The sequence below is a fragment of the Triticum urartu genome, chromosome 6A (assembly GCF_056163025.1).
Source record: "Triticum urartu cultivar PI428250 chromosome 6A, HENAU_Tu73, whole genome shotgun sequence".
Lineage (NCBI taxonomy): Eukaryota > Viridiplantae > Streptophyta > Magnoliopsida > Poales > Poaceae > Triticum > Triticum urartu.
This window is the reverse complement of record NC_141878.1, coordinates 409,321,845-409,343,730: the sequence shown is the minus strand read 5'-3', so window position 1 is coordinate 409,343,730 and position 21,886 is coordinate 409,321,845. Positions and strand designations below refer to the sequence as shown.

Sequence of the window (21,886 nt, the reverse complement as noted above, 5' to 3'; positions counted from 1 at the left end):
ATCTTTGTTTTGTTGAAGGGGGCGGCGTCGAGAGACACGGGGCCCAGTTGCATGTTCCACAATAGGGCACGCAACTGCATGTCTTTCTAACTTGGTCGCAACTGCATGCCTTATTACTTAGTTGCAACTTGACTTCCATTTCTTGTTTGTACGAGGAGAGGCGCCAGTTGCATGTCCCAGCATGATGGGCACATAACTGCATGTCTTCTAGCTTGGTCGCAACTAGAGGGGCCTTTGTTTTGTCGCAGGGGGCGGCTCAGTTGCATGTCCCACACTAGACACACAACTGTATGTCTTCTAACTTGGTCGCAACTGCATGCCTTATAACTTGGTCACAACTCGACTTCCATTACTTGTTGTACGGGGTCAGGCGCCAGTTGCATGTCCCACAATGGGCACGCAACTTCATGTCTTCTTGTTTGATCGCAACTAGAGGGGCCTCTGTTTTGTCGAAGGTGGCAGCGTCGAGAGACATGGGGCCCAGTTGTATGTCAATGAACAATACCAACCTGTGACCACAAACATGTTATGTAGTTTATTTTTTTCAACTATGCATGTGAAAGTCAACAAAAAAATGCACTTTATAGTACCTCTGGGTCAGCAGCAAACAACAACTGTGTGTAGGTCATGTTACCATTTCCAAGGAAATTCATCACGTGCATTTTTCATAACAGTATAAGTTTCTTTCTTTATCAATCTTATTTTTTCACAGAATTACAAGGGCATGATAGTAGAGCGGCAGGTCATTTATGAAGCAGGGAACTTAAAGAGGGCATAAGCAATCTTTTTTTCTTCAAGAAAAGCTCGTACATGTGGTGCAAATGCACTTGGAGATGGTTGGAATGCCAAATTCATCGTAGGCCTGTTATTGATGCACATACTGGACACCATGGTACTGCTGCCATGGAAACACAAATCATGCTTATGTCAGTTTCTGGGATGGTGACACATCTCAAACATATGTATTTACAATCTAAGAGATTTTTTGTTTTCGCATTTTTTATCTTACTTGGACTGGGGTCACCAAATTATGTGGAGCTGGAGCACGACTGCTTGGAAATCTCCGTGCCAAAGTATTCACTGGCTGCTACACGAAATGCAGAAGACAGTATGTGTCAATCTGAATCCATGACATATTTTTTTGGCTAATGCAAAGAACCATGTTCATTAGTTTATCATATTCAGAAACTGTCAAGAACAACAAAAAAAATTCAACCTTTTCTTTGCCCACAGCAAGTGTACTACATGTTTAGTACGTGTCCTAAACAGTATGTGTGCTGGACATACAAAAATTAGCACTAGTATGAAAATTATTATCTTTTTTGTCATCAACTACTGAAACCCATGCTTCTAATATACTACAGTTTTCTTTCTTCACTTTTTTTTCGGAGAAACTTGAACATCAGGCTAAGACAAAGTTGGAGTTTTCTGCCATGAAGTTATCTCAGAGACAAACCTGTGTGCCCATCAGGAAATTTCCATACTGCTCCAAGATTGGTGCAGAAAAACAAAGGGGGAGAAGAAATTACAAGGTTTTCAGGTCCAAAACGAAAAAGGGAACAAGAAATTGAAAGGAACAAGCAAAAGTTTTCCTGTCGTTTGGCTATACATGGGCTCTTTGCTTTTCTGTTATGTGTTTGCTGCGTCCATGGGCAGGGACACAGATATAACGGGCCAAACAAATAGCAAAAACAAAAAACAAACAAACAAGCAAAGCCCACATCATAAGCCCATCACGGGAGCATTAAAACCCATCAGAAAGGGATGCTAAACAGACCTAATCTGTCAGGGATGGCGTCAGCCGACTGAGACTTCAAGTCTCAGTCGACTGAGACCTAGACAGTCCCTAATCTCAATATCAGGCGCTATGAAATGATCATTTAGAGCTTGTCTGTTCCAGCTTTTTGTAGCCTCATCAATAAGATCCGAAACCAATTCCGGAGCATCTTGTGATCGCGCACATATAGGTCGGAGTATTACACTAAAAGCCTAAAAAGACGCACAACACAAGGGGGCCTGCAACCTGTTACCGAAATCTCTTCTGAAAAAAACCTGTTACCGAAATCATGTCCGTTTATCCAAAAGAAAAGGGAAAAAAATGCCCTAAAATATTCTTTAAAAAATCACGCTGGTTAATTCGTCATGTAGTAGCTTCAGGAAAGAAAAACATCTCTGCCTCGTGGTCCTACCACACTAGTGCCCCTCAATTCTGGTCCCACTTACCAGTTACAAATCCTTCTCCTCTTCTTATACCCTTGCTTCCCACAAACCCTAGCCGCCAGAGCAGCCCTCGTCCCCGCCGCTTCTTCTCACGCCCGCCGCCTCCGCCTACGCCTCCGCCTCCGCCAACCTCCTGGTAATTTCTCTTCTCTCCCCTCCCCCAGTCCCGCCTCCCGCCTCCATCAGCGATTGTACTTCTCGACGGTCTCACGGATACGGTTGCTTCCGCTCCGTCGGATTTTTCAGGGTTGATCCCAGCGCCTTGAGCCAAGATGTATCTCCAGTTCTACACGAACGAGAAGGGTGAGAAGGTTTACACCACCAAGGTCGGATAATATATTCCCTCGCGCTTACCCGGTGATGATCTGTAATGTATTTTTGACCCCGTGCTGATGCTTCTCTCGCTCCTGTACCGCAGAAGGAATCCCCTCTCGGTGTGCCGACGCAGTCTGCCCACCCAGGTATACCAACTTCCTTTCCCTGGTTTTGTCTTGGCTGTTGGATCTTGTTACATGTACATTATTTGCCTTCGTTAGAGTTTGTACATAGTATGCCAGCCTCTTGTGCTGTAAAAGAGGGGTATACATGTGTGATTGTTATGTCAGGTTGCAGTACCAGTCTGCTTGTCTCAGACTTCAGACATGTAGGCATGGTATGTACACATACTTTTTGGAGAAACTGTAGGTGTTTTTGTGTTGGTCTTGGTCTTTTAGGAGAATTTGTTCGCGAGGAGATGTTTTCTTTTATCCATTGTACGATAACTTATCCAAAGGATTCGCATCAAAACAGTGCTGAATTCATGCTGGGAACATTGCTACAATATCTAATCAATTTTTCGGCTTGCTTGACCTGCTTTGTATTATTGTTTTGAGTGTTGGAACTAGGAACCGATTCTTAAAGAGCATTGTGATGTACCATTAGTTGTTGTTGCTTTGTTATTCAGCAATGTTTTCTTACTAGAGTTATAATTGATTACCCGGGGATCACAGTAAGAATTGAAGTTCCCATCTGAAATTGTTTCTGTTTTGAACCCATTGATGCTGGAAGATTACTTTCTATGCATTTCTATTATGGTTGATTCTGAAAAGTTAAGAGTCCGGAAATTGCCCATCCTAGTTGCCTTGAGCTCTGAGGTGTGTGGGTAGATATTTGTAGAATACCTCAAATCATATATGTTCTTGGGTGGTGAGCTTCTCCTCTTAGAAGCACTGATAATATATGCCCGTATGCCCGTTTAACCTGTAGATGAGTTGTGATATCTTGGTTTTCTTCAGTTGAACATAAGTGCTGTTCTGCTATGTACTGTAGAATGTAGATGAGTTGTGATATCTGTATTTTAGTTGTAGAATGTAGATGAGTTGTGATATCTATGAGTATTCTCACGCTAAAGAATGGTGCTTACATAATTGCTTGTGATACAGCTCGTTTCTCCCCGGATGACAAGTACGCACGTCAGCGTTACCTGTTGAAGAAGAGGTTTGGATTGCTGCCAACCCAACAGCCCGCACAAAAGTACTGAAGCACTGGATGGGTCCTCCTAAGAGATCTGTTTTCTTTGCTGAATGCTGTTTGGAGTGTAGATTAGCTATGTGAAGAGAGAATCATTACTGCTACTTATCTTGCTTGTTATTGCAGTACCTCTGAATGTAATGCTATGCTATCGATGGATCGTACTCTTTTGTACTATGTGCTCACTGTGTGACTAAATCATTATTTTTTCTGTGCTACAAGGAGAGGATTTCTTGTTATTCTGCTGATTATGTGATGCTCAGTGAAATCGCTAATTTGTGATCTTCACACGAACAGCTTCTGATAGTGTTGAACTACCCTTGTCTTCTTTGCTCCAAGCGATCAGCTGCCGTTGACACCCCAGCGCCCCTTAGCGATTAAAGTTCATGGGCAGGTGGATTTTTTCTTTCATTCTCATTCTTTATCTTTGTATTGGAGTTGAAACTTGTCCAGTTTTCTCGTTCACATCTTGTTAACGTTGGAGTTCAAATCTGAAACTTGCTAGCTGTAATTATTGTTTGTTCAAAGATGATTGTTTGTCTTGAAATTTGACAAACCAATGGCAAAGTAAAAAGATATTTATTTATTGAACTAGGTAGTTTATGCCAGTCATCTTAATGGACTGTCTGAACTTTCAGTTGTAGTGTTTACGAACTGAACTGAAATTGCATGCTAACCCAGTTGAACTTATTACGTATGAGCTAGAGAAAGATAACACCATGCTTCTTTTTATTCACAAATGTGGCTGACATCCTCACCTTGCCTGTTAATGAGGAATCATGATGTGCGTTCATGTCTAATACTCCCTCCGTTCCAAATTACTTGTCGCATGTATGAATGTATCTAGATGCATTTTAGTTCTAGATACATCCATTTTCTGCAACGAGTAATTTGGAACGGAGGGAGTACCAGCTAATGTAAGGGGCGACTGGCAAGGTAGCAGGCAACCACAATTTCCAATTTTGCAACTTTCACCTAAAATGCACACAGGCAATAGCAAACAGCCCCCATATAAGAATCATTGCCGCTAGGCAAATTTGGATGGTGCTCTTCAACTTGCATTTGGTGAAAACAAATATTATGTGTAGTATTAAAGAACAGAGACAATGAAACTAGACAAGCGCAGAGACAAAGAGGTTATAATGCCATGTGTATCACTGACTAGTGATACTAACTTACATTGTCAAAATACAATTGCTCAAAATGTCCACAATATCCATACATATGCCACAAGTTCTTTTGAGGGGTTGGGGGGTTGAGGATGTATTGTGAAAGCAAAATGATGCATTGCTATTAGCGGGAATAATGTATTGCATATGTGTACTGAGTTGCAAAGTAAGCAATGATCATCCGCACACCACTCCACATATAATATGACCTTTCAGCTATTCTGGTGAAGAAACCAACTCAACGTCCCTGGAGGATGGATCATCGTCTTCATATTCAGATATATCATCACCAGTGCTAATTATATCTGTGTTGCTTGCCTGCCTAACAAACTGACCCCGCACCCTCGGCCTTGTTTCAGCAACTTTCTTCCGATTAACATACCTCACCTTCTTGTCAAAACAGCGGTCCTTCCTTTTCTGCCTGAATTTTGCAAGTGCTGCAGCCCTCCTGCCAGATCGACTATGTCTTTCCTCAGGAATTGGTGTGCTTGATACCGACGACCACACATTCCGCGTTGACAAATGACTTGAATGCACATTCATACCAGCAGGACTATACTGATACGATTGCATCGATGCACCATGGGATTGGTGATAAACATTGTATTGATGGAGCATTCTTGGTGGTGTATGAGCTTGAGCAGTGTTTATGTTTCCTTGGAAACTTTGAACTGAATGAAGTGCCATGCCATGCTCTACCATCCCTGGATAATAAAATGGGTAATGATACACAGGAGGGTTTCCTGAAACATCTTGTTGGCCCTCATTCCTTTGCTCCAGATGCAAGTTAGAGGAAGAAAAGCACACCAAAGGATACTGCATAGGCGTCTCAAAAGCTTTTTCATCCTGAATATTTATACTACTATTAGTGTCGATTCTGTCGGTCGCACCAGAGAAATTACCCTGGTGATCCATAACATCTATCTGATTACCCTCTCTCTGTAGTTCATTATCCAATGGGTTGTTTGCTGGAGTGCTTGATTTAACATATGCTAGAAATGCAGATGACTCAGCTATCCTCAAATTAGTCTTTATTGGGCGTGAAAACATTCCTCCTGGAGATGCTGGTAAAAAGATAAGCTTTAGAAACCGGCTGAGAACTATGAATGAGTAGGTAGCATGAGAGGGGACAAAACAAAAACAGCTGAAGAGAAAAACAAAGGTCAGACTGAAGACACTTACATGCTTTATCATCATCTTCCGCAATGCTAGGTAAATTTTCCAATTGGTCTGTTTTGGGGGGGTCCACAGCAGGAGACTGGGGATGATAAGAAAAGCAAGGGTTTAATAAGTAACTTAATGCACAGCAATGAGCATCTCATCATTGTACAGCATATGTGGTAAAAAGCACATATTTGCGGCAACATAAATTTTGGAAGACACTACAGAGAAAGAAAGAGAAAACCAATCATCGGACAGTTGTAGAACTTCCTACATACAGATAAATTAGTTGATTACCTCGTATTCATGTTGACTCGAGGTATTTGTTTCATGATTTCTATTTCCTTTCGGCTTATCATCTGTCTCGTCCGAAAGGAGTGTGGTGCTATTGGTATTGGCATCACTAGGTTCCGACAGCACCAACTCAAGATTGTCAATGAAGAAGTTTTTCTCGGCCAAACCAAGCTGCCAACACCAATATTCAATTTAGGAACAATTCATAAACAGTACAGCAATGACCGCAGGCAGACCAGCTTAGAGCATTCTTTTAAAAACTACTAGTGAAGGTGAAAAAACAGATTGTGATTTACCATCCGTCTCCTTCGCCACACATGGGTCCAGAGATTCAACAGCTCATTCATGCGAAGCGGCTTGACCAGGTACTCTGCTGCCCCGAGCCGCAAGCACTTGACAACAACAGAAACCTCGTCTCTGTTGGACATCACTGCGTAATTGCATCCGTACGATATTATTACTACAAGCATGGCACAGGAATTGGACAGAACTATGGGAACTGGATGACAGCTTACTGATGATGGGGATGTGGCGCAGTTCCTTGTTCCTGCCAATGTACTTGAGCATCTTGAAGCACTTGGAGACTGGCAGGTCGACCTCGGCCAGGATGATGTCTATCTCAGCGCCCTCGCAGTTGAGCATGTTGATCACCTGCCGTGGAGACTTGGCGCAGGTTACTGAAAAAATAAAGCAGCACCACCGAGCACCAGAGACATCATTAGAAGACAACATGGCGATACTAGTTGTACTAGTAATAATAAGGCCAACGGCAAGCAGCAAACACATGATTAACAACAAGCCTAAGGTGAATTGACCTTGGTAGGAGCAGTTGCAGAGGAGGCGAAGCACATCCCGTGAGCTGTCGGGGTCGCTGTCGCAGAGGAGGATCCTCACCTTGCTCCGGTCCACGAACGGCTGCCCTCCGCCTACCCCGGCGCCGCTGCCGCCAGCGCGACCCCCCTCGCCGGCGCCCACCATACCCAAGCCCCAGGCAGCCACCTGTGCGCAATCAGCAGAGACTTCCCACGGGCGCGTTACGAGGAATCAGCAGAGCCCGCAGCCAGAGGAGGAGCAGACGAAGGAGGACGAGGCGGCTGTTGGATCTGCGGACGTCTCCTCCTCCATGTATGCGGCAGCTGGTACCCCCAATCAACTCGGCTCCCGGCGAGCTCCTGTGGCCGGATGATGATGGGTTGCGGCCGGTTCTGCAGTGACCTGTGCTAGGAACGGCGGCCGCGCCCGGCGGCGGCTGCCTCCGCTCGTCGCAGTCCGCCCCGCTCCATTGTCTGGTGGTATGCTAAAACTATTCGGGGCGGTGGCTGGTCTGCGACGGTGGGATGTCCACTCTGAGATATTTCCGTCGCCTTTTTTCCTCGCTTTTCACTATGGGGTGGGGGCGACACGCGGCCCGCCCGGCTCCGCAGGGGCAAAAGCCAAACCACGCCGGCGGGTTGGAATAGATAGTAAACCGAGCCGCTCGGCGGGTCACGGCTCCGGGCTGAGCCGGGAGCCGCAGCGCGCGCGATCTCGGCCGTGCGCGGTGGGGCCGCGTGTCGCGCCGTGGCGACACGAGCGGCCGCCGTGAGAGCGACGGCGGCTGAGGCTCGAGCCTACGGGAGAGAGCGAGCCGCTTGGCTGGTTGGGGACCAGGCTGGCGGTCGCTGACCGGAGGAAAATATCTACAGTGCGTGCGTGTCTTTTGAGCTAAACGCTTTGGCTTTGCGGGTCCTGCACTCCTGCTAGTGGAGTGCGTGGACTAACTAACCGCGAAATATCTTAATCGGATGGATTAGGGGGCCGTATGCGACTATGCGTGCTGCGACAGCGAAAACGAAAGCTGAAAATGGAACGAAGCGAGAGGAGGGGCGTGCCGTCGCGCACATCACGCACATCTCCTCCCGGAGCGCCCATGCCTGCTCGCCTCGACCACGTGCGGCGGCCTCCCGTCCCTCCGTTTTGGGTCACACGGCCGGCCTCGTAGTGGTCGCCTGCCGACATGCTTCGCCTGCCTCGGAGTCGCAGGATACGTGGTGCAAACATTAGACCAACTCCAGCGCGCGACCCATCCTGTCCGCGCATGTCCGTTTGAAAGTAAAACAGACGAATAGCGCGGCCCAGCGCGTGACCTCAAACGGACAAATATCTGGATTCCTTCCGTTTTTGACTTATCTTCGACTCAAACTTGCGCTCGGTTTGGGGTGAAACAGAAGCGCGCGGACGGCCTGGACGCACGCCCTTGTCCCCCCTGGCCCGCCTGTCGGGGACACTAGCAGTCCCTCCGCTCCCAACGCTTCCAAAGTCTCTCTCCCGCCCTGCCCCGCCGACGGCGCCGCCGCTATTCTCCGGTCGCCTCCTCATCGCGCAGCCCCCGGCCGTCCCTACCAAACCACGTCTCGACATGGCCGCCACCACGCCCGCGCTTTGGCCGTAGTTTTGGCCGTCGCCGTCTTTGCCGGTCGCAGAGGGGAAACGCCCGCCAGCGACGTACCACGGCGGCCTCGGCAGCTTCCGACGAGAGCTCCAGAGCGGCCAATAGCCGGCCGTCAACCACCCCTGCTGCGTCGAGGTGATCATCGCGGCCTCTTCGCCACCACGACCGTAAGGTGTTCGACATTTTGCCCACAAAGGTATGGACAGTGGAGACGAGTTTTTCTTCCATCACTTCCTTTGTTTATCGGACGATTCGTCGTCGGATGATGAAGATCTTGTGGTGGCTGCACTGGTCGTTCACGACCACATTCAACGACAGCTTCCTCGGTACAGGGGGTTAGTCCCTGGCCGTGCTCCCAACCTGAACCGCCACAGGGAGAGAGGCCACACCCTGCTCTATGTCGATTACTTTGCCAACACCCCGCTCTTCAAGCCGGATAAATTCCGTCGCCGTTTTCGAATGGCAAGGCATGTGTTCAATCGTATCCGAGAGGGAGTGGTTGCTCATGACCCATACTTCGAGTGCAAGACGGATGCCCTTGGCAAGCTTGGATTCTTCTCTTACCAGAAATGCACCGCGGCCATCCGCATGCTTGCATATGGAATTCCAGGCGATCTGGTGGATGAGTATGTGCGTGAGTGAGACAACATGTCTGATGTCAATGTACAAGTTTTGCCAGGCTGTGATCGAGGTGTTTGGCCCAGAGTACTTGAGGCAGCCAACTGTCGCTAATAGAGAGATTGTTGGCAACCAATGCAGCTAGAGGCTTTCTCGGCATTCTTGGCAGCATAGATTGTATGCACTGGGAGTGGAAAAACTGTCCATTTGCTTGGTAGGGCCAGTACAAGGGGCATGTCAACGGGTGCACTGTCATATTAGAAGCGGTGGCATCGCAGGATCTTTGGATATGGCATTCTTTCTTCGGCATGGCATGTTCTCACAATGATATCAACGTGCTGCAGCGTTCTTCAGTCTTCGCGAGGCTTGCAGAAGGCCACTCCCCACCTGTCAACTTTGAGATCAACGGCCACCAGTACAACAAGGAATACTATCTAGCAAATGGTATATATCCTCAGTGGTCAACTTTTGTGAAAACAATCTCGAAACCCCAAGGTGAGAAGAGAAAGAGATTTGCCCAAATGCAAGAGAGTGTTAGAAAGGATGTGGAAGGTGCTTTTGGTGTGCTTCAATCCCGGTGGGGTATCGTTCGAAACCTTGCACTGTCATGGGATGAAAGGAAGCTTTGGGAGGTGATGACTGCTTGTGCGATCATGCACAACATGATCGTCGAGGACGAGCGTGATGAGAGTATCTTCGACCAAGGATTTGATTATCAAGGTGAAAATATTGAACCCCTGCACCAAGACCCGGCCACATTTGAACAGTTTGCCCAATTCCACCGTGAGATGCGTGATTGGCACACTCATTTGAATCTTCAAAATGACTTGGTTGAGTACGTGTGGGATCACATTGGCAACCAATAGATGTATTGGTCCATTTTATGTTCAGTCAAGACAATTTCGATTTGGTTGTAAAACTATTATAATTTTCACACAAATATTTGGGTTGTAAAACTAGTTTTGATGAAAATATGGGCATTTTTGGCCCTGACGGACAGGATGAGGCAAAGGGATGAAGCCGCGCGCTGGGCGCACGGCCACCGCATCCCAGGACACGACCGGACACGACCCCATCGCCCTACCCAAACAGACAGAATCCGGACAAAATGGACGTATGTTTGGGGTCGCGCGGTGGAGTTGGCCTTAGGGCATGTACAATGGTGTTATTTTAGGAATATCATCTATGATAAATGATGAGATGCAGGAGAGAGAACTCTTAAGAAAAGGCATGCCTTCTCTTATTTAAGAGAAGACAAGAGATGATCTCTTAGCATAATAATATGTCTCATCATGTTTTTAGGAATTGCTAGTTATTGAAGATAAGGCTAAGAGATGATCCATTGTAGACATTTTCTTTTGTCATCTCTAAAATACATGTACATGCCCTTATGGGCACACATGATCTGCATCCACATGGTCCGTATCGTATGTCCACAATGCATCGCTCCGGGTTTTGACTGCGAGACAATAAGGGCAGCTTGGTTGTTTCTGGTACAGGTGGTAGTCACAGTTTTTCCTCTTGCGAGGCGACTAGAAACCCTAGCCGCAGCCCTGCGAGTTCCTCCCACCCTTTTCTTTGACGACTCCCCTTCGCCGACGACATCGGTCGTCAGTGGTGAAGGGGATCGCCAGATCTACGTGTGTGGGTTGTGTAGTTTTATGTTAGGGCCTAGTAGTTTATGTTTTTGGGTCGTTCACCGTCTTGCTTTCGATGGTGGCGATAGCAGCGCTGAATAAAGAAGCTTTAGATCATTTTCCTATGAGGATTAGTGGGTGGCGATAACATGCTATTGTGCAACCCAATCACCCTAATTCAATTCCTATAATTGATAGGTAATGCACATGGCTTTTTCCTCATTTATTTAGGATCAATATCGGCGTGTGATGAAACCACTCGTCAAGAGAAAATCTCGGTGCTCATTCTTAAAAATTCGCTGAGGACCATGCTTATCTTGGTACTCATAGTAAAAAGGATGTGTGACTTCCAAAGAAAACTAGTAACACAGATTCTCCGTTGCCTTGTGGTACCTTCCCATGCAAGTACTTGGGATTGCCGCTTACCATCCGGAAGCAGACCGCGGCACAACTATCGGGTCTCGTGGACCAACTAGCTGCCTGTCTGCCATGTTCAAAGGTTGTGAACATGCCAAAGAGTGGAAGGATGGTGCTTGTCCATTCTGTGCTCTCGGCCATCCCAATTCATGTGATGATGGTGTTGGATATCCCTCACAAAACGATTAAGGCCATGGTGAAAATCTGCCGAGGATTCTTATGGTGTGCAAGAGCGGAGGCGAATGGAGGTTAGTGATCCGTTGCTTGGGAGAAAGTATGCACACCAAGGTGGGCTGGTGGACTAGGTATCCCGAATCTCAAGTGGCTCAATGTGGTAATGCAAGCAAGGTGGCCATGATTGAAGAGAGTGGACTCATCGAGACCTTGGGCAGAGTTTGAAATCACAGTACCGAAGGTTATGCAGCTATTCAAGGCCGTTGCCTGGACTACGATTGCCAACGGACCTAGTACGTTATTCTGGGAAGATAGGCGGCTCCATGGCCATCGTGTGGAGGAGATTGGCCCGTCGTTTATGCCCAAATCTCGCCAGCTATTAGAAGTACACGCATGGTATGCCAAGGGTTATTGAACGGAGCATGGGCCTTGGACGTTGGTATGGACATATCGGATCACATGCTGAGCAATTATCTCACACTATGGGTGCACGTGGCGCAGGTCCAGCTTGTACCTGAGACGGATGACTCTCTCGGGTGGGCTTGGGAAAATGATGGATTGTACTCAACAAGATCGGCTTACGCAACATGTTACTAGGGAAGGGAGGTTGCGCCTGCTGCCAGCTTCACGTGGAAATCCAAGGCCCCGCTCAGATGCCGGTTTTTTGCTTGGCTCGCCTTCCAGGACAGATGTTGGACCTATGGTAGACTCGCGCAACGGGGACTAGAGACCACCAAGAAAGATGCCCGTTTTGCGACCAGGATCAGGAGAGCATAAACCACATCTTGCTTAGATGTGTTTTCTCATGAGAGGTGTGGACCTGTGTGTGCATAGCAATGAGCAAGCCAGAGTGGATACCGATAGCTAGAGCAAAAATGCTAGAATGGTGCAATGAAAAGAATGGAGGCACTATGAGCGCAAAGGATATGCAGGCAATTTTAATTCTTGTGATGTGGGAATTGTGGAAGCACCGAAGCGCGATCGTGTTCGATGGAGCAACCCCTCACCCACAAGCGTAATTTGATCAGTGGTGACCGAGGGAAGAACACAGAGAACGGCGGGCCTTGTAAAGGCCGATGTGGATGCCTTCCATGTGGCGCTAGTGGTAGGTCTTGACAAGACAGAATAGCATAGGTCTTGGATTGACGGTGGAGGGCTTGTAACTTGAGTTGTAACTACCAACGTGGGGGGCTCTTTACCTCATACCTTTTTTAACATATAGTACACACACTCGTGCGTATTCGATAAAAAAACTCGAAACAAAAAAGGATTATGATAGGGTGACCCCATGTCCCTAATGTTATTTAACATTTTTTGTTGACATGTTGGCTATTCTGATTGAGCTTGCCAAGTAGGAAGGCCAGATAGTAGGAGTAGTGTCACGTCTTGTGGATGGTGTCCTATCTATTATGCAATATGCCCATGACACAATGCTACTTGTGAACTGCATTGGGATTTTTTCAAAGAGGAGAGGAGATGCAGCACAGTAGAGATAAGTATTACCCTCAGTGAGAACCAAGGTATCAATCTAGTAGGAGAATCACGCAAAGCCTCATGAATATTGTTGGGGAACATAGCATGCAATTTCAAAAAAATTCCTACGATCACGCAAGATCTATCTAGGAGATGCATAGCAAAGAGACGGGGAGAGTGTGTCCACGTACCTTCGTAGACCGAAAGAGGAAGCGTTAGGTTAACGTGGTTGATGTAGTCGAACGTCTTCACGATCCAACCGATCCAAGTACCGAACGTACGGCACCTCCGTGTTCAGCACACGTTCAGCTCGATGACACCCCTCGAGCTCTCGATCCAGTAGAGGGTCGATGGAGAGTTCCGACAGCACGACGGCGTGGTAACGCTGATGGTGATGTGATCCGCGTAGGGCTTCGCCTAAGCACTACGACAATATGACCGGAGGAGTAAACTGTGGAGGGGGGCACCGCACACGGCTAAGAAACAACCGTTGTGTCTTTGGGATGCCCCCCGCCCCCGTATATAAAGGGGGAGGAGGAGGTGGCCGGCCCAATGGGGGCGCGCCAAGGGGGGAGTCCTACTTGGACTCCTAGTCCAAGTAGGATTCGACCCCTCCTCCTTCCAACCAACGGAAAGGGGAAAGGGGAAGGGAGGGAGAAGGAGAAGGAAAGAGTGGGGCCGCGCCCCTCCTCTTGTCCAATTCGGCCTGCCTCCTCTCCTCCGCTATGGCCCATTAGGCCCATTAACTTTCCCGGGGGTACCGGTAACCTCTCGGTACTCCGAAAAATCTCCGATCTTCTTCGGAACCATTTCGGTGTTCGTATATAACCTTCCAATATATCAATCTTTACCTCTCGACCATTTCGAGACTCCTCGTCATGTCCGTGATCTCATCCGGGACTCCGAACAAACTTTGGTAACCAAAACACATAACTCATAATACAAATCGTCATCGAGCGTTAAGCGTGTGGACCCTATGGGTTCGAGAACTATGTAGACATGATCGAGACACATCTCCGGTCAATAACCAATGCGGAACCTGGATGCTCATATTGGCTCCTACATATTCTACGAAGATCTTTATCGGTCAAACCTCATAACAACATACGTCATTCCCTTTGTCATCGGTATGTTACTTGCCCGAGATTCGATCGTCGGTATCATCATACCTAATTCAATCTCATTACCGGCAAGTCTCTTTACTCGTTCTGTAATGCATCATCCCGCAACTAACTCATTAGTCACATTGCTTGCAAGGCTTATAGTGATGTGCATTACCGAGAGGGCCTAGAGATACCTCTCCGATACATGGAGTGACAAATCCTAATCTCGATCTATGCCAAATAAACAAACACCATCGGAGACACCTATAGAGCATCTTTATAATCACCCAGTTACGTTGTGACGTTTGGTAGCACACAAAGTGTTCCTCCGGTATTTGGGAGTTGCATAATCTCATAGTCAGAGGAATATGTATAAGTCATGAAGAAAGCAATATCAATAAAACTAAACGATCATAATGCTAAGCTAACGGATGGGTCTTGTCCATCACATCATTCTCTAATGATGTGATCCCATTCATCAAATGACAACACATGTATATGGTTAGGAAACTAAACCATCTTTGATTAACGAGCTAGTCAAGTAGAGGCATACTAGGGACACTCAGTTTTGTCTATGTTTTCACACATGTACTAAGTTTCCGGTTAATACAATTCTAGCATGAATAATAAACATTTATGAAAAGACCGAGAAGAGGTGTCTAGGGGGGGGTGAATAGACTCTTAGCATAGAAAATTAGCAGTTTTTAATTTCTTTAAGTTAAGGTGGAGTTTTAGTACAAGTTTAACCATTCACAATACATTCAAGCAAGCATGGCAAGAGTATATGAGCAGCGAAAAGTAAAGCATGCAATTTGCAAGAAAGTAAAGGGATGGGATTGGAGTGTGCAAACGCAATTGGAGACTCAAAGATTTTTGGCATGGTTACGGTAGGTGGTGCTATCGTACATCCACGTTGATGGAGACTTCAACCCACGAAGGGTAACGGTTGCGCGAGTCCACGAAGGGCTCCACCCACGAAGAAGTAACCTTGTCTATCGCACCATGGCCATCTCCCATGAAGGACTTGCCTCACTAGGGTAGATCTTCACGAAGTAGGCGATCTCCTTGCCCATACAAACTCCTTGGTTCAACTCCACAATCTTGACGGAGGCTCCCAAGTGATACCTGACCAATCTAGGAGACACCACTCTCCAAAAGGTAGTAGACGGTGTGTTGATGATGAACTCCTTGATCTTGTGCTTCAAATGATAGTCTCCCCAACACTCAACTCTCTCTCAGAGATTTGGATATGGTGGAAAGATGATTTGAGTGGAAAGCAACTTGGGGAAGACTAGAGATCAAGATTCAAATGGTTGGAATGGAATACCTTGGTCACACATGAGTAGGTGGTTCTCTCTCAGGAAATGAATGCTGAAGTGTAGGTACGTTCTGATGGCTCTCCTTACTAATGAAGGAAGGGTGGATGGGTATATATAGCCTCCACACAAAATCTAACCATTACACACAATTTACCAAACTCGGCGGGACCGAATCAGAAAACTCGGTTGGACCGATTCAGTTCATAACGTGACCCGTTAGGCATTTCGGTGGGACCGATATGGTCAACTCGGTGGGACCGATGTGCTAGGGTTAGGATAAAACCTCATCTCGGTTTGACCGATTACACAAACTCGGTTGATGCGGAGCATCCTATGGACATCACCATGTCAAGAGTCTGTTCGGACAGTGACACATTCGACATCTACTTCACATACACAAAGGTGAATCATCTCCTTTACACGTGCTCACTTGACACCTTCGAGGATGGTATACTACTTGACACTCCACTCGTGTGCATGCATAGGTATTGTCGGAACACTACGGACGACGAGGAGGAGTGCAAGCGCCAAGGAACAACTACACCATCCGCAAGGGAAGCCTTGAAGCGACGACGGAACAAGACGGATTTGCTGAAGCTACAGCGGCCGGACATCCGGCGCCTGGGAAGCCGCGCAAGAGCTGCCCCAACAGACGGCCAACGGCATCAGCGTCCGTACATCCGGCCCGTGTGCCCGGACATCTGACGCCCCGCCAACTCCCGGACATCTGGCCTCTCCCCCAAAAATCCGGCATTGATGACAGAACGCACCAGAAGTTTGGCCACTTCAGCCCGGACATCCGGCCCGAGCCCCGGACATCCGGCCCCCAGCCCGGACATCCGGCACCTACGTGTGCACAGTCGGGCCAAAGGCCCATGTATCCCCTCCTTTCTTACCCCTTCGTGGCCTTAGACTATATATACTCCTCCACCTCCTCCTAGTTAGGGTTAGCAAAGGATTAGCTCATTTGAGATAGATCTTTGCTCATCCATTACGGATGTACTCCACGAGAGAGACCGCGGCCCCTCTACGGAGAAGATCCCCCTTGGATTCAAGACCCCCTCTTGGGTGGCCCCCTTCAAGACCTCCTCATGGAGATGAACCCTACCTTGTATCTTTCCCTTTGTTGTTCATGTACCTTGTGGATCTTGTGTGTTTGATTGTCTAGTGGATGTGTGATTGGACTTGTTCTTGAGTGTTTCCCCTTGTGATTTCTCTCCGTTCTTCCCCGTGTTCTTCGTGTTCTTAGTTGGGATCCGCTCCTTTCATGAAAGATCGACCGTATAGGGTTCCACCCTACATCATCTTGGTATCTAGAGCCACGTTGATCACGATTTCGGACCCTCCCCCCTTTGTTTTCTAGCCTAATTTTTTTGATTTCATCCTAAATTCGATAATCCCCACCAAAAATAGCCCCATTTTTTTATGATTTGTTGGTTTGATGAGGTTTTGTTGGATTTGATCCTTGGATTTGCTTGGTTTCGAGTGGATCTAGCATCTCCCCATGTTTCCCCACCTTCCATCCACGAAATTTCTCCAATTTTGCCTTTGGAATCATCAATTTTCGCCCCCAATTCAAAAATTTCCGCCCCAAACGAGATCTGGAATCGTTAGACCGGACATCCGGCTCCTGGAGCACCAAATCCGCATGGTTCTGGACACTGACCCTCGGATATCTGGCCCCCACCCCCGGATATCCGGCCACTGGGATTTCAGCCTTCGGCGTTTCACCGTTTTGACCATAACTAATTCATCCAGAGTCCATTTTGACGTTCTTTAGCTCGTTTTGAAGCTATTGACATCCCCCATCCCATAAAAATACTACCATCACCATTTGACTCCATCAAATTTTTGGAACTTTGGCATCTTTGCCTAGGGCTTCCACCATATCATCTGCATAACCACCACCGACTTCCGCAACTTAACCCATATTGATCCCCATAGCATTAGTGGTTACTTGAGTAGTCATTCAAGTCTCCTAAGGTGTTTCGGCTACTTAGGGATGGTTGCTTCTTCATCAAACACCACCATAACTTCTGCATAGGCCTGACCACCATACACTTCCGCCACCCCAACTTAACCCAATTTTGTTTGTGTTGTGAGTTGTGTCTCCTAAGGTGTTTCGGCTACTTAGGGATCGTGCTTCCAACTCTGACACCGTGTATAGTCCACCACCTTACCCTCCATTTCCGCATTGCGTACTCCACAACCCATCATTGCCATTCCGCAATTCCATTGAGCTTCCACAAAACCACCACCGCATCCCGCTACCACCATTTGACATTTGCCTTTGAGATTTTGAGTTCGCGGTTTTTCCGTTTCCTAAGGTGTTTCATCTACTTAGGGACGAGTCTCCATCATCTTGGTATCCAAGAACACCGCCACTCATCATCGCCACATACGGTAACCTCCATATCATCTTAGTATCGTGGTATCCCTCCATTGTATATTCCCTTGCCATTGCATTGATAACCCCTAGCCCATTTTGCGTCACTTGCCTATCGAGACTAGCCATTTGTGTATTGCAGGCAACGTTACTTGTGCACATTAGTGATCATCGATCTACACCTTCCATTGCATACATACCATACCATACCGGTATCATTTTGGTATCATATCATCTCGTGTGCCTCAAGTTTGTTCTCGCATATACACAATTGCTATCTTGGTTTGTGCATTGTGCAAAAGTGGCCATACACATACAAAAAAGAATAAATCTTTTAAGCAAAAGAGAAAGAGCAAAGAATCTTGTAAGCAAGTGCCATAGCATCATACCATATTGCATATAAGATTGTCATATCCGATCATCTTGGATCACACCACCGGAACATACATATATAGCATCCTTGGGATAGAAAGCTCATACATTTTGCATCTTATAGGTTGTGCACAAGTGTCGTATCCGCCTTTTGAGCAATCGTGATAGCGTCTCTCTTGAGTTGTGCAACATGAGCATTTTCCGTGGACTCCACATTTTGTGCTCATTCCTTGGTTGCACGGCCCCATTTATCTATCCGTGTGTGTGTTTCCGTGTGACACATATTGCTATTGGTATACTTGTTCCACTTGCGAATTTGTGAATCTCTTTCAACATTATTGACTCTTGCTAACATTTTACATTAAATTTTTGTGCCACTATCCTCACCAAGCTACTCCATAAGCTTTAGTTTGTAGGTGTGAGTGAACAAGTCTAGTACCAATTCCACTATTCTTTCATCTCACATTGAGTGAAACGGGATACATCCTCAACTTTGGGAAACGGTAACTTGGTATTGTTTATCTCATTTCCTACTCACCTACTCGAGTCTTGTGATGGATAGACAAGGCATTTCACCTTCAGTCTACAACAACAACGACGAGTTCGATGCCACGAATAACTCTACCGATGCCAAGATGCAAGCTCAAATGGATGAGGTCAAAGCCCTCATCAAGTACTACAAGAGATCTTCATCATCTTCGAGAAGGCACTCAAGTACACATGCTTCCAAGCTACCATCTCTGGCAAGGTCACATCGGCATCGACATCATCACCACCACGAACATGAAGGTCAAGAGATCAATACCAACAACCGCTCAACGACTTCACCATCTCCCTTGGCATCTTCGCCAAGAGACTTCAAGGCATCTTAGCCTTTGGATATACAACATCTTCGCCAACAAGCACCTCAAGATTACGCTCAAGAGAAGCTCCCCAAGCTCAAGTCTGCGAATTCCACGAGCTACTACGACCTCGACATCGACCATGAGATTCCTTTCTATGGAACTCTAGAACCCGAGGAGTATCTCGAGTGGGAACATTTGATGGACGACTACCTCAAGCTACATCAAGTTCCTCCCAAAGATCAAGTGAAGTGTGCCACAAGAAACTTCCATCACTACGCGTCCACATGGTGGCTTCACGCACCTTCGGAGACCTACGACATGAGTTGGCCCAAGACGAAGAGAGAGCTTTGCGGTGAGAGTTCATGCCTCCAACCTACACGGAACAACCTCTACGCCAATTGGAGAACACCACCCAGGGATCCAAGTCCATCGACGAGTAATTCAAGGAGATGAATAAAGCCTTGCGACGAGCCGGCATGGACGACCCCATTTCGATGAAGTTCCACTTCATGATGGGATTGCACAACGACATCTCCAAGACGATCTTCCTCGAGAACTACAAGTCCATCAACGACAACTACATTGGTGCTCTCAAGGTGAAACAAGAACTCATGAAGGCCAAGGCTTCTCCACCCAAAGCTCACTTTGCGACGACCAAGCTCCATGAGAACGAGCATGGGGCTAGTACCACCATGATGTCCAAGCCCGACGAGCTCCAAGACGATGCTCCCAAGTTAGAATTCACCGCCATCCCTCTTTGTGGCATTGATGATGCCGAGTACTCCACGACTCTTTTTCAAGATGGTGCGGCGACGACTACGACTATAGAGACCATCAAGGACCAAGCTTTGGAGGCGAGCGACATGGTGACGAGCACAAAGGATGCTTCCATCTTAGGAGGCGAGAGTGATGATGTGCCATATTCGACCTTCATCCACGGTGACAATGATGAGATGGTTGAGCATGGGATTTTCCCTTCGACCACGGTGACGTATGATGACTTGAGTGACCTGTGCCACCATATTGAGAGTGAGAGTGACTTCACCACTAGCCCCATATATGATGAGTTGCCCCAATTCCCATGTGAGGAGAGCCACAACCCACACCACTTGAGTGAGATGAGTGACTCCACCATATGTGACTTGGAGTGCACCTACTTTGAGGGAGTGAGTGAACCACCACATAGAGAGAGTGAGGTAGTTGATAAGGCGTGTGAGGCCACTATGATTTCTAACGACTTAACCTCTACCTTTATTGTGTCTTCTCATTTGGTGCTAGGTCCCATATATTATGACGCGTCGATACATGATGACCTCGTCCTTCCTTTAGACAAGACGATGGCCATGGTGGAATATGATGCGCCCCCACATGGTTCCATCACGATGAAGATGACCACCATTTGGTCTTTACCACCTCACCTACACCACTTGAGTGGAATGAGAATGGTAACATAGGTGAAGGTGATGCTCTAGCCCCACTAGTGGACATTCTTGACATTGATTTCTTGCACGATGTTGATCAACCTATTACCATGCTTCATGCTAGTGTGACTTCCCCATGCAATGATTTACCCATTTATGATGAGTTTAATGATTGCCATGTGGAGTCCATTAATTGTGATGCCATGTTACATATGATTTCTTGTGATAATTCTCTAGGTCACATCATGTTTGACAATCCACTTGACTTGTCATATGCTATGCATGAGATCAACCATATGTCATATTTGCAATCTCTTCGTAGTGACTATGCATATGCCATTAAAATAAACCCAATTTGCACATTTGGCATAGATGACAAGCCCATGGTTATCGGCATTTGTTTCTCTTGTGATGATATTGATATGCTCCCTTTGCATCATTCATCTCATATGCCATGCCATGACCACCTAGCTTCGGATATGCATTGTTTTGGGTGTTGCCAATTGTCTCCATATGATGTTTACAATATTGCTCATGAGGAGACCCCCATACTTTCCTCATACATTTTAGGAGGTTTTGATCCATCCCATCCATTGCATGATCCCAATACTTGTGTGCACAATATGCTTCCCATGAATAAACATGCTATTAATGTGCCATATACTTGCATTCTCAATTTGTGTCCCCGACGTGTTATACATAACAACTATTCTTTCATGATGGATGACATGTTCTTATACCATGCTTGAAATTTCTTTGAGCGATGCTTATCTTGTGCTAACTCTCATGTGCACATACACATCATGATGGATGATGTGTACATTTACCACACACACAATTTCTTTCGTTTGTGTATTTGTTGTGTAGGTACCCATGCTTACTTGTCAACCTCACAATCCCATGAGTTGACAAAATGAGCTCTCGAGAGCAACGATGACTTGGGATTCCATGGATTGTCTTTCCCACCGCTCTCTTCGCGCAAAGACTTCGTGCATTTCTTCTACATGGCCCTCACTTGGCTATGGGTTATTGTCCATTACATACTCTATGCCCATCTTGCCATGTTCACTTTGCATGATATGCTCATTCCTATGCCTTTACCATGCATTTGTGACCCATGCTTTGCATTACACATGATGATTGATTCTAGTACTTGTATGTGTATTTGCAAGCTTGGTGGAGATATTGCTTGTTATTGTCATGTTTGCTTTGTGCCCCATGCCTATGATTATACTATGATCTTGCTTTGCGTTTGTGCTTGCAATATGTCATGTGCATTGTCTATGCCTAACTCTCATGACATCATTGCCATGATTTCCTCTAGTGTGTTGCATCTT

At 46.7% G+C, this 21,886-nt stretch overlaps 3 protein-coding genes across 3 annotated transcripts; 2 read left to right on the top strand and 1 right to left on the bottom strand.

Moving 5' to 3' along the window:
- The first annotated feature begins 2,200 nt into the window (after positions 1-2,200).
- Positions 2,201-3,968, top strand: NOP10 (nucleolar RNA-binding Nop10p family protein). The gene is made up of 4 exons (XM_048678727.2): positions 2,201-2,356; positions 2,467-2,546; positions 2,639-2,681; positions 3,642-3,968. Exons 2-4 carry the CDS (start codon positions 2,493-2,495, stop codon positions 3,737-3,739), a joined length of 195 nt encoding a protein of 64 aa, XP_048534684.1. The 5' UTR covers positions 2,201-2,356; positions 2,467-2,492; the 3' UTR covers positions 3,740-3,968.
- Positions 3,969-4,848: 880 nt separating this feature from the next.
- Positions 4,849-7,726, bottom strand: TOC1 (CCT motif -containing response regulator protein). The gene is made up of 6 exons (XM_048678722.2): positions 7,169-7,726; positions 6,869-7,030; positions 6,650-6,783; positions 6,357-6,524; positions 6,081-6,156; positions 4,849-5,962 (listed from the first exon to the last, which is right to left on the bottom strand). Exons 1-6 carry the CDS (start codon positions 7,329-7,331, stop codon positions 5,115-5,117), a joined length of 1,551 nt encoding a protein of 516 aa, XP_048534679.2. The 5' UTR covers positions 7,332-7,726; the 3' UTR covers positions 4,849-5,114.
- Positions 7,727-8,982: 1,256 nt separating this feature from the next.
- On the top strand, positions 8,983-10,268 carry LOC147965447 (uncharacterized). Its single transcript, XM_087530461.1, has 2 exons — positions 8,983-9,414; positions 9,621-10,268. Exons 1-2 carry the CDS (start codon positions 8,983-8,985, stop codon positions 10,266-10,268), a joined length of 1,080 nt encoding a protein of 359 aa, XP_087386587.1.
- Positions 10,269-21,886: the final 11,618 nt, after the last annotated feature.

Excerpts from the sequence above, each read along its gene's own strand:
- NOP10 (XM_048678727.2), top strand. The coding sequence starts at position 2,493 with ATGTATCTCCAGTTCTACACGAACGAGAAGGGTGAGAAGGTTTACACC. Across the intron at positions 2,547-2,638 it reads AGAAGGTTTACACCACCAAG|AAGGAATCCCCTCTCGGTGT; the intron begins GTCGGATAATAT and ends CCTGTACCGCAG. Across the intron at positions 2,682-3,641 it reads GACGCAGTCTGCCCACCCAG|CTCGTTTCTCCCCGGATGAC; the intron begins GTATACCAACTT and ends CTTGTGATACAG.
- TOC1 (XM_048678722.2), bottom strand. The coding sequence starts at position 7,331 with ATGGTGGGCGCCGGCGAGGGGGGTCGCGCTGGCGGCAGCGGCGCCGGG. Across the intron at positions 6,784-6,868 it reads GCGCCACATCCCCATCATCA|TGATGTCCAACAGAGACGAG; the intron begins GTAAGCTGTCAT and ends GCAATTACGCAG. Across the intron at positions 6,157-6,356 it reads CGAGTCAACATGAATACGAG|TCTCCTGCTGTGGACCCCCC; the intron begins GTAATCAACTAA and ends TATCATCCCCAG.
- LOC147965447 (XM_087530461.1), top strand. The coding sequence starts at position 8,983 with ATGGACAGTGGAGACGAGTTTTTCTTCCATCACTTCCTTTGTTTATCG. Across the intron at positions 9,415-9,620 it reads GCGATCTGGTGGATGAGTAT|GGCCAGTACAAGGGGCATGT; the intron begins GTGCGTGAGTGA and ends TTTGCTTGGTAG.